The following is a 14,721-nucleotide window of genomic DNA, read 5'->3' on the forward strand; positions in this document are numbered from 1 at the left end:
AAGAAACTAAACTTAATCTTCCATCCTCACTTTATAATAAATTCAAAAATCTTTTTTTTTTGCAATGGTATTTGCCTAACCTACTCTTACACTTTGAGAAAATAGGAAGACCATCTCTAATCCAAACTAGTTCATTAGCATGCTGGATGGACTTATTCCTAGAAAATCATCATGAAAAGAATGCAAGTGAGGAATTAGAACTCTTGGTATTGAGTTGAAGAGACACTTAACTCTCGTGTTCCTGGATTCAAGTCTCTCTTAGTGGTTACTAGATAGTCTTATGGTACCTTATAAAAAAGAAAAAAAAAAAAGAGAAAAACCCGATAACTCCTTGTGTTGCACCTGTTAAAAAAAAAAATCTCATTCTGCACTCCTAAAAAAAATCCTATCAGTTATATTGATGCACTATTAGATGTTAAAAAAATCTTGTTAATTACATTGACACGCTATTAGATCTAAAGATGTGATAGGAGAACACAATTTGATATGCATTTGTTCTCAATTTTTAATTTTTTTCAATTTTTTAGACGATTTTAAATTATAATATTAACTACACATAATTATTTGCTGATAATCTGCACATCTTTGTTTTCATACTATTGTCTACAAATTAATTTCTAAACTCTTAAGTCAATTCCTGTGAAAATAATTGACAAATAATACAAAACATTTATAACCACTCTCTCTCTCTCTCTCTCTATATATGTGTATATATATCATCTGCAAACTATTATTATGAGCAAATAATTTTTTGTCATATTAATTGCATCGTAATACAAAACTTTCATATAAGCAAATAATACCTCTTTATATATAGCTGTTGCATAGTACTATTATGAGCAAATAATTTTTTGTTATATCAACTGCATCGTAATACAAAATTTTTATATAAGTAAATAATACCTCTTTATATATCAGCTCCATAGTACTATTATAAGCAAATAATTTTTTTGTCATATCAGTTGCATCGTGATACAAAACTTTTATATAAGCATATAATACCTCTTTTTTTTTTTTATATATATAGCTGCTGCATGGTAGAGGGACCTTTTTCATATATACACTACATGTATGTATGTGTGTATATATATATATATTAATAACTAAGCATTTAAAAATTAAAATCTGAGATCTCAAAAGGAATACTACTACTTGACCTCCATTTACACTGAAAAAATAACAAAAAAAAAAAAAAACCTACTACTTTGGAGCAAAACCGAAACAAATCAGAAATCTGAGTCTCAAGATCTGTACAATAGTCTCTCTTGCACGGACTAATCTCGTCAATCTCCGAGGTAACCTTCTTCCTCTGCATGATTTAATCCCTTCTGGCTTTTATCGGATTCGGAGATATCAAATTTTTGTCCATTTTCTTTTTTTTTTTCCCTTTTTTAATTTATTTCACCACTTGTTGCCTGGTAAGTGTTTGCTTTTACCTTTTTTTTTATTTGGCAATTATATTAGTGGTAGTGTTTTTCCCAGAAATTTATAGTAATTCTATTCAGGTATTGCGCAATTGTTCTGGGGTGAATTTTCTTTTATAATGTGCTCTAATTTATCGTTATTTAGTTCATTAATTGCTTCGAGAGTTATGAGTTGAATAATTAGGACTGCGATTTGCGTTTTGATGTAGGTTTATTGCCCTGAGGTTATTGATTCGTTGATAAGAATTTTGGGTGTGTTCTGATTGTTTAGATTTGTTTGAAGAGAAAGTGATAGTGATATGGCATTGTTTTCGGGATTCCTTTTGGGTTTATTGTTGTTTGTTCTGTAGAGCTTTTTGGACGAAAATTGATATTCCGGTTGTTTGTTCCAAGTGATACTATCGGAAACCTCAGGGGAGGTTGCTGAAATGATCCCTTTTATCTTTTCGACATTGTAAATCTTCAAAGCAGATTGGGAATTATCAGCTCAAAAGCAACCAAAGGACTACCGTGCTTTAACTTTGACTTCAGTAGCCATCTCCTCCCTCGAGTGGATCTGCCTTTTCATTCTTCTTTCCTCCCTCTCCTCTCCAAATTTCACCACTGCCCGTGCGATTGATGAGAAAGCCTCCTCGTCTTCTTTGCCCTTTTATTTTTCCTTCTCCTTCTCTTGAATCTCCACCACCCACTTGCTGTTTAGTGAAGAAGAGTCTTCAAAGAGAATTGATTTTGGTTTAAAGATTGATTTGTTATAGCTGTCTTTCTGTGCAATTTCTCATCAATTGTATATGGATAAATTTTTTTTTAAAAAAAATTTATTTTCACCCTTAAAGTCTCTGAAAATCATGGTGAAAGCCTCTGTTCATGGATATCTATGTGTCAATATGGGTTGACTAGGTAGAGTTGGCTGCTCTTTTGAGTCCCGGAGTCGTTTCAGCCCAAATTTTCCTAGTCTGAATGAGTTTCCACTGAATCTACTGTCTCCGGGATATGACAGACCGTTTGTGGGATGGAGGCTGAAGTTCCAGTGACGACTAGGTCGGGTTGCCTCGGACTCGGCTGAGTGTTTGAACCATGATTTGAATAGAATTGCGAGTGAAATAGCATTCTTTTTTAGTTTAATGTTCATATATCTGGGGTTCTTTTTTGTTTGAATAGGTTTTCTGATCCCAATATTGGAGACAAACCAGTCAAACCCTATGCGAGACTAACCAGTTGCTACTATTAATTTGTATAACTAGCATCAATTGCATGGTGGAAATAGAGGTCGAAAATATCATAACTTTGGATGAATATTGAGATGGATAAATTGCAGTGAATATTCTTTTTTTTCCTTGGGTCATTTTTATTTGGTAGCACACTTAACATTGCTATATGCTTGAACTATTAAAGTTTTTTTTTTTTTAATTTCTTAAAGGGTGAATACACCAATTGAACAAAATAGAAATCAGGAACTTTTCAAACCGTTTTCATTTCCCCTGTAAATGGTCTAATGAATCAGCAAAAGCTCCAGTTTGGCAGTTTTGCTGTGAAAATTTGCTTTTGATTAAAAAGCATAAATCTCTTCATACTCTTTAAGGTTGGATTCATTTTGCTTCCTTCTTCTTAGCTTGATTTGGCAATGCATGCCTTGGTTAATTAGTCATATTCTGATCCTCTGAAGTATTTCAACTTTGCCAGTATATTCACATTCAAATAGGTATACGGTGCTTCCAAGTACATCTTAAATGAATAGTTATCCTTGAGGGCAATTTGACAGTGATTTATGAATGACGTAAATTAGTTGTTAGATTTATATTAAATATATCAGATGCAAATTTACTTGCCATTGATATTGCAAGAGGTATATTCATATATGCTGTGCTGTTTAACATGAGCACATCAACTCATGCAGTTTTAAGATGGAATTGGTGATTTTAACTTTGCAAAAATTGAGATGAGATTGCATATTAAGGATGTCGTAGAACTCTGGAAATTTAGAGTTTGTTGGGTGAATTAATCCAACTGAAGTTAAGTGAGTAATATGAAGATCCCACATAGTTTCCTAGGCATGTGGAGCAGGACTGCAGCTAAACGGGTTTGACCCTTATAAAATCTCAGGTTAAAGATCCTCAAAAACTATGAAGTCTATACTTCTTGATCCACTACGTTATCAGACTGGGTATTTCCTTCTGAAAAATTTGTACACAAAATGCTGTGGTTTCTCCTCATTGAGTTTTTGGCTGCAGAAACAAAGACTAAGCGTTTAATTATAATGGATCAAGCATTAGTAATGGGCATAATCACCTCCCAGTCTAACAATATGGCATAATTATTTGAGGACAGGCCTAGGCTAAGCTTATTCTGATGTTTTTCTCCATTCTAGCCATCTTGAGCCAGCTGCTAGTTTGCTTCTCATGTGAATCTTATATGGCAAAGCGGCTTGTTTCTGGTACTCAAAGCTTTGTTAGTTATCTGCAATGCAAAACTCAAGTTACATTAAACAAAAAGAAAGTCTATAGTTGGCTCCAGAAAAGTTGGAGAAAGTTATGAGGAGCTTTGCTTGCTGAATCATTACATTCACCATATTACTGGCTACATTTCTCCCTTGCATGCCAGAAACTTAATTGTCTTTCTTGGGGGGCTGGGGGGGAGGGGCTGGAGCTTTCAGCGCCTTGGATGAGCTATCATTGTAGGATGAAGCAAATATTTTATTACATTTGAAGTTTTTCCTGGAACATTGGTAATGTGATTTGATTCTTACAAAATCAAATTTTATATGTGAAGCAAATGTTGCATGTGACAGACTTCGAAGTTGACTGCATGATTTCCCAGGCCTTAAAGTAGTTTTGTTTTTCCTACTCTTCCAAACAATTGATGGTAACCTTTTAACTTTTCCAGTCATACAAAATTCAATGTATTGATTTTTTTTTTCTTCTGCTATTTTGTGGGTTTTGTTTGAGCAGGAAATCTGGTTTTGCTGATAGATCCAATGGGAAAATCCAAAATGTCTAGTTAAACCTGAAAAGGTTTTGTTTGCATCAATAAGCACACAAGAAGAGAACCCATTTGATTTTTTCGTACTTTAGTTGCTAAGCTTGAAGTCAAGTATTCAGATTTTGGTCATGACCTTATTGAAATGCATGTTATTGCTATTCTGTGATTGGGAGGAAAAAGCTTCTTGGAGGCTCCAGTGTATTAACATATCTCTTAATAGGACTCTAAGCACAAAGGATGAAAAACAGTAATATTGACTGGTTATGAAACTATTATCTTTGTAGTCTCTTGAGTTGTAATCGTAGAGAAGATGTTAAACCTATAAGGAATTAACTTATTTTGATCCTTGTGTATGCTTGTTTCTATATCCAAGAATAGTTTTTAATAGAATAATATTATTTTTAACCTAAAAAAGAAAAGGAGGATTTGAAATTCTTAGTTGTGATTAATCGAAGCTGTGGATTTCAAAACTGAATTTGAAATCATTTTCTCAAATTTTAAAGCTTGTCCAAACAATGTAATTCAAATGCAGAGGATTTCAATTACTTGGGTTTGAAATCCAATCATTTCAAATTCTTCTCCAAATCAAATCTATTGATCCAAACGCAGCCTAAAGGTTTTTGGACAAAAATAGATCAAGAAAGCTTCTTTATCTTTGGTTGACTGAGAGAAAATTTTTGGCATATTCTGATTTTTTGACATGGCTCGAACAGAAGTGATACAGCATTATTTTCTGCTTTATTGTTCATTGATTTGTAGATGCTTTTAGCCGAAAAATAAAAAGAGTAGCTCTTTTCTTTCTTGTATAAACAAAAACTCTGAACTGTGAATGCTGCTGCCCCTGGCTAGAAAATGAGTTTCTGATTTGTATTGAAGTGATTTCATAAATAGCTCTTGTCTTGTTATGGATAACTAATATGCAATCCAAAATTGACTTGAATAATGGCAGATTTCTGTGCTGAATGCAATGGCAACACGGTATTGGATAGTTTCACTCCCAATCCAAAACAATTCATCACCTTCTTCCCTTTGGAGTCGCCTGCAAGAATCAATTTCCAAACATTCCTTTGATACCCCACTTTATCGGGTACTGCTAGCTATTCAATTTATTCTCAGACAGATAAAAACACATACACCTTGCATGAGATATGTAATTGCTAGTTTAATTTTGTGGATCGTGAAAATGACAATTAATTGATTGCACTTAAACACTTCTTTGCAGTTTAACATTCCTAATCTTCGGGTGGGAACACTGGACTCGCTGTTAGCACTCAGTGATGATCTTCTCAAGGTACATTCTTTATTTCTAATTAAAGTTTGTACTTTATGTGTCTACTGCCACTGCTACGAAAAACGGTCATAGAAGAGGATAGAAACGAGATGAAGCTGAGGTGTAATGTAATACTGGCAGAATAACAGCTTCATTGAAGGAGTATCCCACAAGATACGTAGGCAAATTGAGGAATTGGAGAAGGTTTCGGGTGTGGTCAGTAGCTCTCTCACAGTCGATGGGGTTCCTGTTGACTCGTATCTTACTAGGTACCTTGAGATTTCAATTTTAAGATTATTGAAAGTGATTCCTTATTCAAAGTTGCATTCACTTTTGTTTGATTCTATGTTAGATTTTTATGGGATGAAGCTAAATATCCAACAATGTCACTGTTGAGGGAGATTGTGGATGGAATACATACACAAATAGCCAAGATTGAGGATGACCTTAAGGTAGCGATCATTTTTATGTGTAATTATTAGGATATGGATGTCTAAGCATTTCTATGTGCATATTTAAGGACTTAAGTTGTGTAGGAGTATTGTAAATAGTGGTTGATGTGCAAGTTGTCTCATTCTGATGTGTGTGTAAAAGAATTTTCTCTCTAATTAAGTATTATTTATTATTTTTATTTTGTATAAAGGCAGGAGAAAGCTTAGTATGTTATGTTATTACTGTAAGCATTTAGGTTTTAAAACTGAAAATGCATCAATTTGCAGCATTTGTTTGTCAATCTTGGTTGCTTATTTGTTCTTTGTCTTGCTTCTTTCATTTAGCTTTCAATGAACCTTTTTTTTTTCTGTTGGGTTGCTTAGAGGGGAAATATACCTGTTAAGTCAGATATGTACCATGTATTTGGGTTATCATCATTCTATTGCTTTTACCTTTTCCGCTTATTTATTTGTGAGTTGTGGTACTTTAAGTTGAGAAAATATGTTTCAGTGTCAAAAGGTGAAATAAGATTTTTCGTTGCTTCTTGGTTAAAACCTGGTGCTCTCCAATTCATAGAGGTTACTACTGAAATACTCATAGACAGGCTCTTTGCTTCTGTTTCTCCAGTTTTTCTTGCTTGTTGAGGATCTAAAGTGTAGTAGTTTTATTTAACTACATCAACATCTGTTCATCTTTTTGGTTCATCAACCTTTTTTAGCCTTCAGCCTTTGAGGTTGGAGATCATTGTATCATGTTGATTAAGTTGTGGATTGTATGTGATAGGTTCGTGTTGCTGAGTACAATAACGTACGTAGTCAACTCAATGCCATTAACAGAAAGCAGACAGGAAGGTATCACCTGAATTTATTGTTCAGTGGATCAAAGTAGTATATATATTAACTTGCTGGATGGTGGAAATAGGCATAGCTTTATCACGTATTGAAGAAGTAGACAGATTGTATGAGCTTATTTCTTGCTAATTTTATAAATTAACCTAATACAGCTTAGCAGTTCGTGATCTATCCAATTTGGTGAAGCCAGAGGATATTGTCACATCTGAACACTTAACCACACTGCTTGCTATTGTTCCGAAATATTCCCAGAAGGATTGGCTGGCGAGTTATGAGACACTCTCAACCTATGTGGTGAGAACTTAGTTATATGTTTCTGTTTGACATTTGTTGCTTTCGGTGGTCCCGCTCTGTGTATGCATGAAGCTCTTGTTGAGATATTTCAATCAAGTTGAGTTTTATAAGAAATGGGGCTTGTAACATGATACAATACTTCATTCCTTGTGTTTTTTGTCTCCGTTTTGTACATCATGTCTCTCTTTATTCTGCTAGCAGAGTGCATATTACAGACATAAAGAGTACTTTCTCATGTGGAACTTATTGTTTTAGGTCCCAAGATCCTCGAAGAAGCTGTATGAGGACAATGAGTATGCTCTTTACACTGTTATGCTGTTCAGCCGTGATGCTGACAACTTCAGGACAAAAGCACGTGAAAGAGCTTTTCAAGTGAGTTAGCCAAATCTTGTAGGCTATTATTTATTGGAAAATCTCTTGCTAAAAGCATTGAATGCTTTAAGATCGTTTCATGAAGGTTTTGCTATAAACATTGGTCAGATTCGAGATTTCGAGTACAATTCTGAAACACAAGAGAGTCGGAAGCAGGAACTAGAAAAACTGATGCAAGACCAGGAAAGATTTAGAAGCTCTCTGCTACAATGGTGCTACACCAGTTATGGAGAGGTAACTTGCTCTGTGACAAGTTTTCGAAATTTTTTTTCATGATTTTCTATTTACCATATTAATTGTCAAAATTTGCTATAGAAAAAAGAAAGTACTAAAATTGGCTCTTATTACTTCTGTGATTTTTGCTTTAATTGATGTTTGTCAAAGTAATACTTAAATTTTAAGACTGGGTTTGCTGTTTCATCACGAGTTGGATGCACTTTCGAGGATATTAACTACTCACCTTACTGTAATGATAACTGGTAAATGCTCCCATTTTTCTTTTGATTGACCATTTTATTCATGCATGTTACATAGCTGCAACAGTTTAACAAAGGCAAAAGAATGATATCAAGCATAGCAAAAGTCATAGCTTGCTGTCTAAAGGATCTTGTTTTAGTCCTTCACGTTTGCAACGAATTATTGGTCCTTCAGTTACTTTAACTGGCTCATGGTTGTCCTGGATCAGGTTTCCTGTCATCATTTCAGCACAAAATCTTTCACTTTATTTTTTTTTTTGAAGGCACAAAATTTGTTTACTTATGTTATGTTAGGGTCGAAAATCTAATCACAATCCTTTCTTTCCAAACTCACATGTCATGCTGTGGCCTCCCATTCAGTTGAAAATGACACCCTGTTAACATTCCTTTCTTCTTCTACCACTTGATTAATGCATCTGGAATGTAGTTTGATGGTAACAAGAGGAGGGTAACCAGCTACTTTGGTAATAGACTGTCTGCAGTCTGTTGTGGGGTCCATAATGGACTTCTGTTAATTGTTTATCTATTTCGAGAAATACTTATGTATCATATCCTTACCTGGGGGGGAGGGATGGGTTGGGTGCTATGGGGGGAGGGAGTGTAAGCAAGAGGTCTCGGGTTCGAGTCCTCCAGCTTACACTATAAAAAAAAAGTATCATATCCTTACCTTGTGTTGAAGATTCTGTCCCTTTGAGCACAACCAATAATTGAAATAACACCAATTTGCTTACATCTGTGAGTATAAATAAGAATCTGCACGTGTAATTCACACGTGCTTTGGTATATTGAGTCTACCAGCTTCATGAACTAGGGGATGATAACACTGAGAGTTGTTTGCTACCTAGCAAGTATTCAGTTAGACCTGCTTAATGTATAATTCATTGCTAAAATAAAGTGGAACTCTAGTAAACTGGTCTATCTGACAATATATGAAATGCAGATGACCACAGTACAAATGGTCCTCAGATTAAAAGATAATTATGAGTATGATGGATGGTTTGATGAATTAATGTCCAAGAGCAGGCCATGTAGTTAAATTTGGCATAAAGTTATAAATGTCATGTAGCTTGAAATGTACGTCTTTTTATGATTATATGTGTTTCCTAGAGTGATGTTACAGTCTATTAGCAAATAATTTCTAGCATCAGCTGTTGTCACGTCTTTAAGAATAATTCTGCTGCTAAAATATTGAAATAAAATGGATAGAATCATGAGGATTATGGTAAATAACTTTTCTTTCCTCTTTCTGCCTTGTTCAACATTTAGTCATTTAGAGTTCCCCTCCCCCACCTCCCACTCCCCTTCCGCCTCCCTCTTTCTTTTAAGGTAGCAGCGCTTTACTGAAGCTTGAAATTTTTTGGTTGCCTATTTCCAACAGGTATTTATCTCCTGGATGCACTTTTGTGCTGTACGTATCTTTGCTGAGAGCATTCTTAGATATGGCCTTCCACCATCTTTTTTGGTAATTAAACTGCTGAGTGCTCTATGTTGTTCTCCAAATTACATTTCTGGCTATTTCATTTAGAGTTGTTACTTGAGTGTTTGGCTTATAAATCATTGGAAAATTGATGTTTCAGTCTGCTGTATTGTCACCATCTGTGAAAAGTGAAAAGAAAGTGCGCTCCATCTTGGAAGGTTTGTGTGACAGTTCAAACAGGTATTAATCACATATCAAGCTTCTTTGTTTTTTAACATTGGCACATTCCAATTGCAATTGACTTGCAAAGATTCAGATTAACTGAATTTTGAGTAGAAATTTGGTTCTAAGGTCCTTATATGGCGTTATAAGGAGTAATTCTGGATCTAGTGTAAATTGGACATGGAATTCTTTCACATGTGGATTGGTGAACTGTAACTTGAAATTGTATGTTCTTGGTTGGTAAAGGTTCAAAATTATTAGTATATTCACAACTTGCTTCAGGTCAGTTTATTGTGCAATCTCTTTTATGTGCCATATGTTCTGTAGGTGGTCTACCCCTTTTTCCTCCCCTAAAGCCAACTGAGTAAATGTTCTTTTAAGTTTATTCTTTTTGTTAAACTTTGGTGAAAAAACATATAACAACATTTTGGGCCACTTAATATGGTTCCACAAATACATGAATTTGGTGTTCATCTTGAGCTGATCAAAATGTTGATTTTTCAATGGCTCTATCTATGCAACTACAGCACCTACTGGAAAACTGAGGATGAAGGACCGGTTAGTGGTTTTGGGGCTGATGCTGATGCACATCCTTATGTTTCCTTTACCATCAATCTGATTTAAATCAAGTTTCTCTTCATTGCAACCAACGTCCAATACCTTGTTTATTTACTTGGCTTTCAAGAATAAGGACAGTGGCTGTGTGTATATCAGAGTACTATATAAACTATGTTCTCTGGAAGTAAAGAATGTTGTTCGTATAGCCTCATGTTGATATCAATATTTGCGTCCTGAAGTAATTAAAATGTGTTAGATGATCTTCCTTGGTTGATATTTTGGGGGCTGCAATCTCTGTTTGAGAATCACTGTTGTAATATTGATTTTTGGGTTACCCTGTGGTGGACCTATAATATCTTAATCTGTATGTATTCCTTATGCTATTCTTTAATCTGTTTGGACTCGTATGGTTAAAGTAAGACAGTTTCAAATCGTATAAACATGGTGCTAACACATATGACAATGCTTGCTGCTAGAACTGCTAGAATTGATGATTGTCAGTAGAATGTAACGGTAGAAAGTACGAGCATAGATTGTTCTCTGGTTCCAATCTATGGCTTATTCCAATTCTGTAAAAGTGAAGGTTTCTTGACGGTTTATAACTATGCATATTATGTATTTCAATACTATAATTGGTTTATAGAGGCAAAGCCAGAATATTATTATTTGACATTAATAGGAGCTGATAACAAATTAATATGCATGAATTTCTTGAATCTAATTTTCTACATCCATTTCATCATCTAACGGATAGGTGGAGATCATTTGGCATGTGCCAAATTTGCCGGTAAGTTTGCAATTGGTATGGCAAATTGTTCTCTCTGTTCCCTTTTGTCCAAACGATAGTGCTTTATAATAAAGAATCAATATCAGTTATGTAGGAGTGGTCAACCAACCAAAATAATCCATTGAGGCTATCCCAAGCTACTGAAGGAAGGACATCTTCCATTTGCATAAGCTAGTATGGTCCATGGCTTCAGGCAAATGATCTTAGGAGACGAGCAAAACCTAGGGTATTGAGATTATATTTGAATGCACTGCTATTTAATCCTATAACACCACTCATTTCATCGAAATGAAGATAATCACAAAGAATTGAAATATGTTTATGTTGATATCTCTTATAGAAGCAAGACAGAGACAGAAGCCACTCGGACCAGGAACTACTCGAGGGTTCAGATAGTTTCCTATTTTCGTCTGCATTTAGTTAGCATATCGTATCAAATACTCCGCCTACCAATTGTATGGCCTCCGACGGTTTCTTGTTCTACACCTTCTCCTTTCAGCATACTAAATAAAGTAGATTAAAGGTGCATGGTGCATGGTGCATGGTGCGTGGTGCATGATGGCTCATACAGATTTGACTTAACTGCTACGAAAGTGAAGGACAGATTAGGCACCTATAATGAATTATACTCTTTATATCATTAATTTATCGTCCTTTTTTCATTACATCACCACTCACTATAGATTACACTATATAGAGTATAATAGCATGAATCCATAATCAAATACACATTCATTTTAATAATTCATAGTACATGCCCTATAAATAAATAAATTTATTTTTTAAAAAATAATTTCATTAATTTTGGAAAATAATTTATTAACTTTTGGTGAAATTTTTTACTTTTCAATTTTTTATTTTTGGAAAAAAAATATTATTAAGCCGTGAAAAAAATACATATTTTTTGGCTCTCAAAATTAACACACTGTTATTTTTAAAAAAATAAGTAATTACTAAACAAATACCCACACTTAAAATGTAAAACTATCATAATCATCATAACTCAATTAATTATGCTCTATTTAATTAATTTAACTCCATTACATAACTTAAACCAACTGAAGTAGAAATAAAATTACATAATAAATACTAATTTCCATTACCATTGCCTCTGAACTGCTCCCAAATATGTTCGACCAGGTCCGATCGAAGTTGATGATGCACTTCACGATCACGTAGTTTCGCGTTCCTTTTAAGGTAATGTTGAAAATTTTGAGTGGAACCTTGAGTCACAGGAATCGTAGGATTCTCATCATGGATTTTGGAAATTTGATGGATGATTGGAATTGGGTAAATTTTGGGGATATGCATTATTTTGCATATTTATAGGAATTCTAGAAAGTGAAAATTTTAGGTAATTTTGAAATTTTGATGTTTTGATTTTGTGAAGAGGAAGAATTCTCCATATTTGGAGCATTAAATATATTTTTAAAACTATTAAAATTCTCATTCATAATATAAAAATATTAGAACTTTAGAAAAATTGGATAAGAAGTTGACGAAAAGAAATGATGGAGTAGGATAAATAAACGATGGAGTAGGAGAGTGAGAAATTGAAATGTTAACAATATTTATAAACAAAATTTTGAGAATTGAGATCTAAAATATATTACTATTGCAATGTTGTCATTATTTTATTTTACCATTGCAAAATGGACAAAATGGACCGTTTGGAAGCTTTTGAATAAAATGGACAAAATGGGGTAATATTTTGACCATTGAAAGCTTTCGTACGGGCCTCATGCTGCTGCTTTGAATTATTGGTCAAATGGTCCACATTTCAACAGCTTTTGAGAGCTTTTTATGCGTGTAATTGATTATATGTGTAATATTCATTATACTCTCACACCCTCAATTTCACTCCATTGTGAATGCTCTTCTATGGAGTAGAAAAGTGGACAGTGACACATGTATTCATTTTTTTTTCTAACAGCAAAGATATGAAATTTAAGAAATAAAGAGGGTGAAGGGAGATTAAAATTTAAAATTTCTAAATCTTGAAATATCAACGTTAATCACTATACCAAGATCTCTTTAGTAGTGACATATGGATTCTCATTTCCCATTTACCTTTCAACATTGTTTGTTGAGAAATGTATCTCTCTTTTATGCATCTTCAATAACAAAGAAGATAAATTTGATAAACCTTTTATACTTAATTGATAAGTTGACAAAAGATACACGTGCTTCCATTGTGGAAGTTTTTCTTCCAAATCGTTATGTTTTAAACTCGAGCTAGGATAAATACTTCAATGAGGTCAAGGGTCAAGATCAAAAGTTTCAAACAACTTGACCGGTAATAAAAGACCGATAATGTTACAAAAGTACTAATTATAAAATGACTAAATAATGTGAATAAAATACAACAAAACATAAAAGGTTATAAAAAAAAAGCAAAAAATTAGAGAAATTGGTTTTTTCCGCCGGTTTTTCCTAGACAGGGTTGACTGTGTCAATGCCAGGTTGGGCTTTTAGTGACCGTTATCCAACTGAAAGCCATTCAATGTTTGGTTCAACTGATCTGTTGGCCATTCAACTGTAATCCAACTGATAGCCATTCAACTCATCCATCGGCCTATCCCAGTTTTTAGGTACACATAAATGGCCACATGCTTTGAGATAAGTTTTGTTACTCAACTTTTCATTCTTCTTTCTAGATTTTTTTCTCCAAGTTTATGTTATAAGAATTGAAATCATGCAGTTTTGACATTACTATTAAATTCAATGATGTATCAGCATAAATTCAAAAGTTAATTTGAAAAGGTAAATATCGTCCATGTCCAAGATCTAATTCAGTTGATACAAACATTTTTTTAATAACTGTTGAGGATGCTCACCTCGGCCATCCCGAGTGGCCGAGGTGAACTCACCTCGTCCCTCATCAGAGCTCATCCGTGTCCCGGGCATCATCCCTGAGCTCGACCTCGGCCGTTTCCCTAGCCTACTGTGTAGCCGACCTCGGCACCCCCACCTCAGCTGCACGCTGATGATGTCAAACCATCTGACATCACCCAGGACCAGTGCTTTATCTGAAAAGCACTGGAGGCACTTAATGGCACCTGCACAATACTCCCCGTCATCATGCCCAGGCAGTTACAGTGTCAGAGTCAGACCTCCTGACACGGGACAGAGCCGTAATGACCAGAGGGTGGGTCCCACCAGCATAAGCCCTCCGCTTTGTCCTCTACTCTCCCTCTATAAATACCCCAGACACACTCCCAACAAGTAAGCATACACTGTTCATTTGCTCATACTCTAGCATATTTCTCGTTCTCATACTAACTTGATCGTCGGAGTGATCCCAGGGGAGAAGCCCCGCCATTCACTTCAGACAAGGAGGTCGACTTCGGACACACGAATTCACCTCACCTCATCTCAGAGAGGACTGATTCAGGTCGGCTCAGCTACCAACCAAAAATCACCTCTTCAATTGGCGCCGTCTGTGGGAACGAGAATACTGCTAAAATGAGATCCACGCGCTCCAGAAGCGGAAGAGTTCCCTCAACTGGGGCTGGGCAGACATCCGGAGCCCAGCAAGACCGTATCTCTGAGGAACATGGGTCCCAAAGGACCCAGCCCAACAATGAGGAGGCCATCGCCAAGATGGCCGAGTTTGTCACGGACAACCCCAACATCTTTGAG

At 35.0% G+C, this 14,721-nt stretch overlaps 1 protein-coding gene across 1 annotated transcript; it reads left to right on the forward strand.

Moving 5' to 3' along the window:
• Positions 1-1,142: 1,142 nt before the first annotated feature.
• Positions 1,143-10,683, forward strand: LOC113770111 (V-type proton ATPase subunit C). The gene is made up of 12 exons (XM_027314477.1): positions 1,143-1,295; positions 5,350-5,487; positions 5,623-5,691; positions 5,812-5,939; positions 6,023-6,122; positions 6,886-6,953; positions 7,106-7,247; positions 7,503-7,619; positions 7,728-7,853; positions 9,474-9,557; positions 9,673-9,752; positions 10,262-10,683. The coding sequence occupies exons 2-12, from the start codon at positions 5,368-5,370 to the stop codon at positions 10,356-10,358; spliced, it is 1,131 nt and encodes a 376-aa protein (XP_027170278.1). The 5' UTR covers positions 1,143-1,295; positions 5,350-5,367; the 3' UTR covers positions 10,359-10,683.
• The last annotated feature ends 4,038 nt before the right edge of the window (positions 10,684-14,721 follow it).

This window comes from Coffea eugenioides, chromosome 5 (genome assembly GCF_003713205.1).
Source record: "Coffea eugenioides isolate CCC68of chromosome 5, Ceug_1.0, whole genome shotgun sequence".
Lineage (NCBI taxonomy): Eukaryota > Viridiplantae > Streptophyta > Magnoliopsida > Gentianales > Rubiaceae > Coffea > Coffea eugenioides.

Excerpts from the sequence above, each read along its gene's own strand:
- LOC113770111 (XM_027314477.1), top strand. The coding sequence starts at position 5,368 with ATGGCAACACGGTATTGGATAGTTTCACTCCCAATCCAAAACAATTCA. Across the intron at positions 6,954-7,105 it reads AACAGAAAGCAGACAGGAAG|CTTAGCAGTTCGTGATCTAT; the intron begins GTATCACCTGAA and ends AACCTAATACAG. Across the intron at positions 7,854-9,473 it reads GCTACACCAGTTATGGAGAG|GTATTTATCTCCTGGATGCA; the intron begins GTAACTTGCTCT and ends TATTTCCAACAG.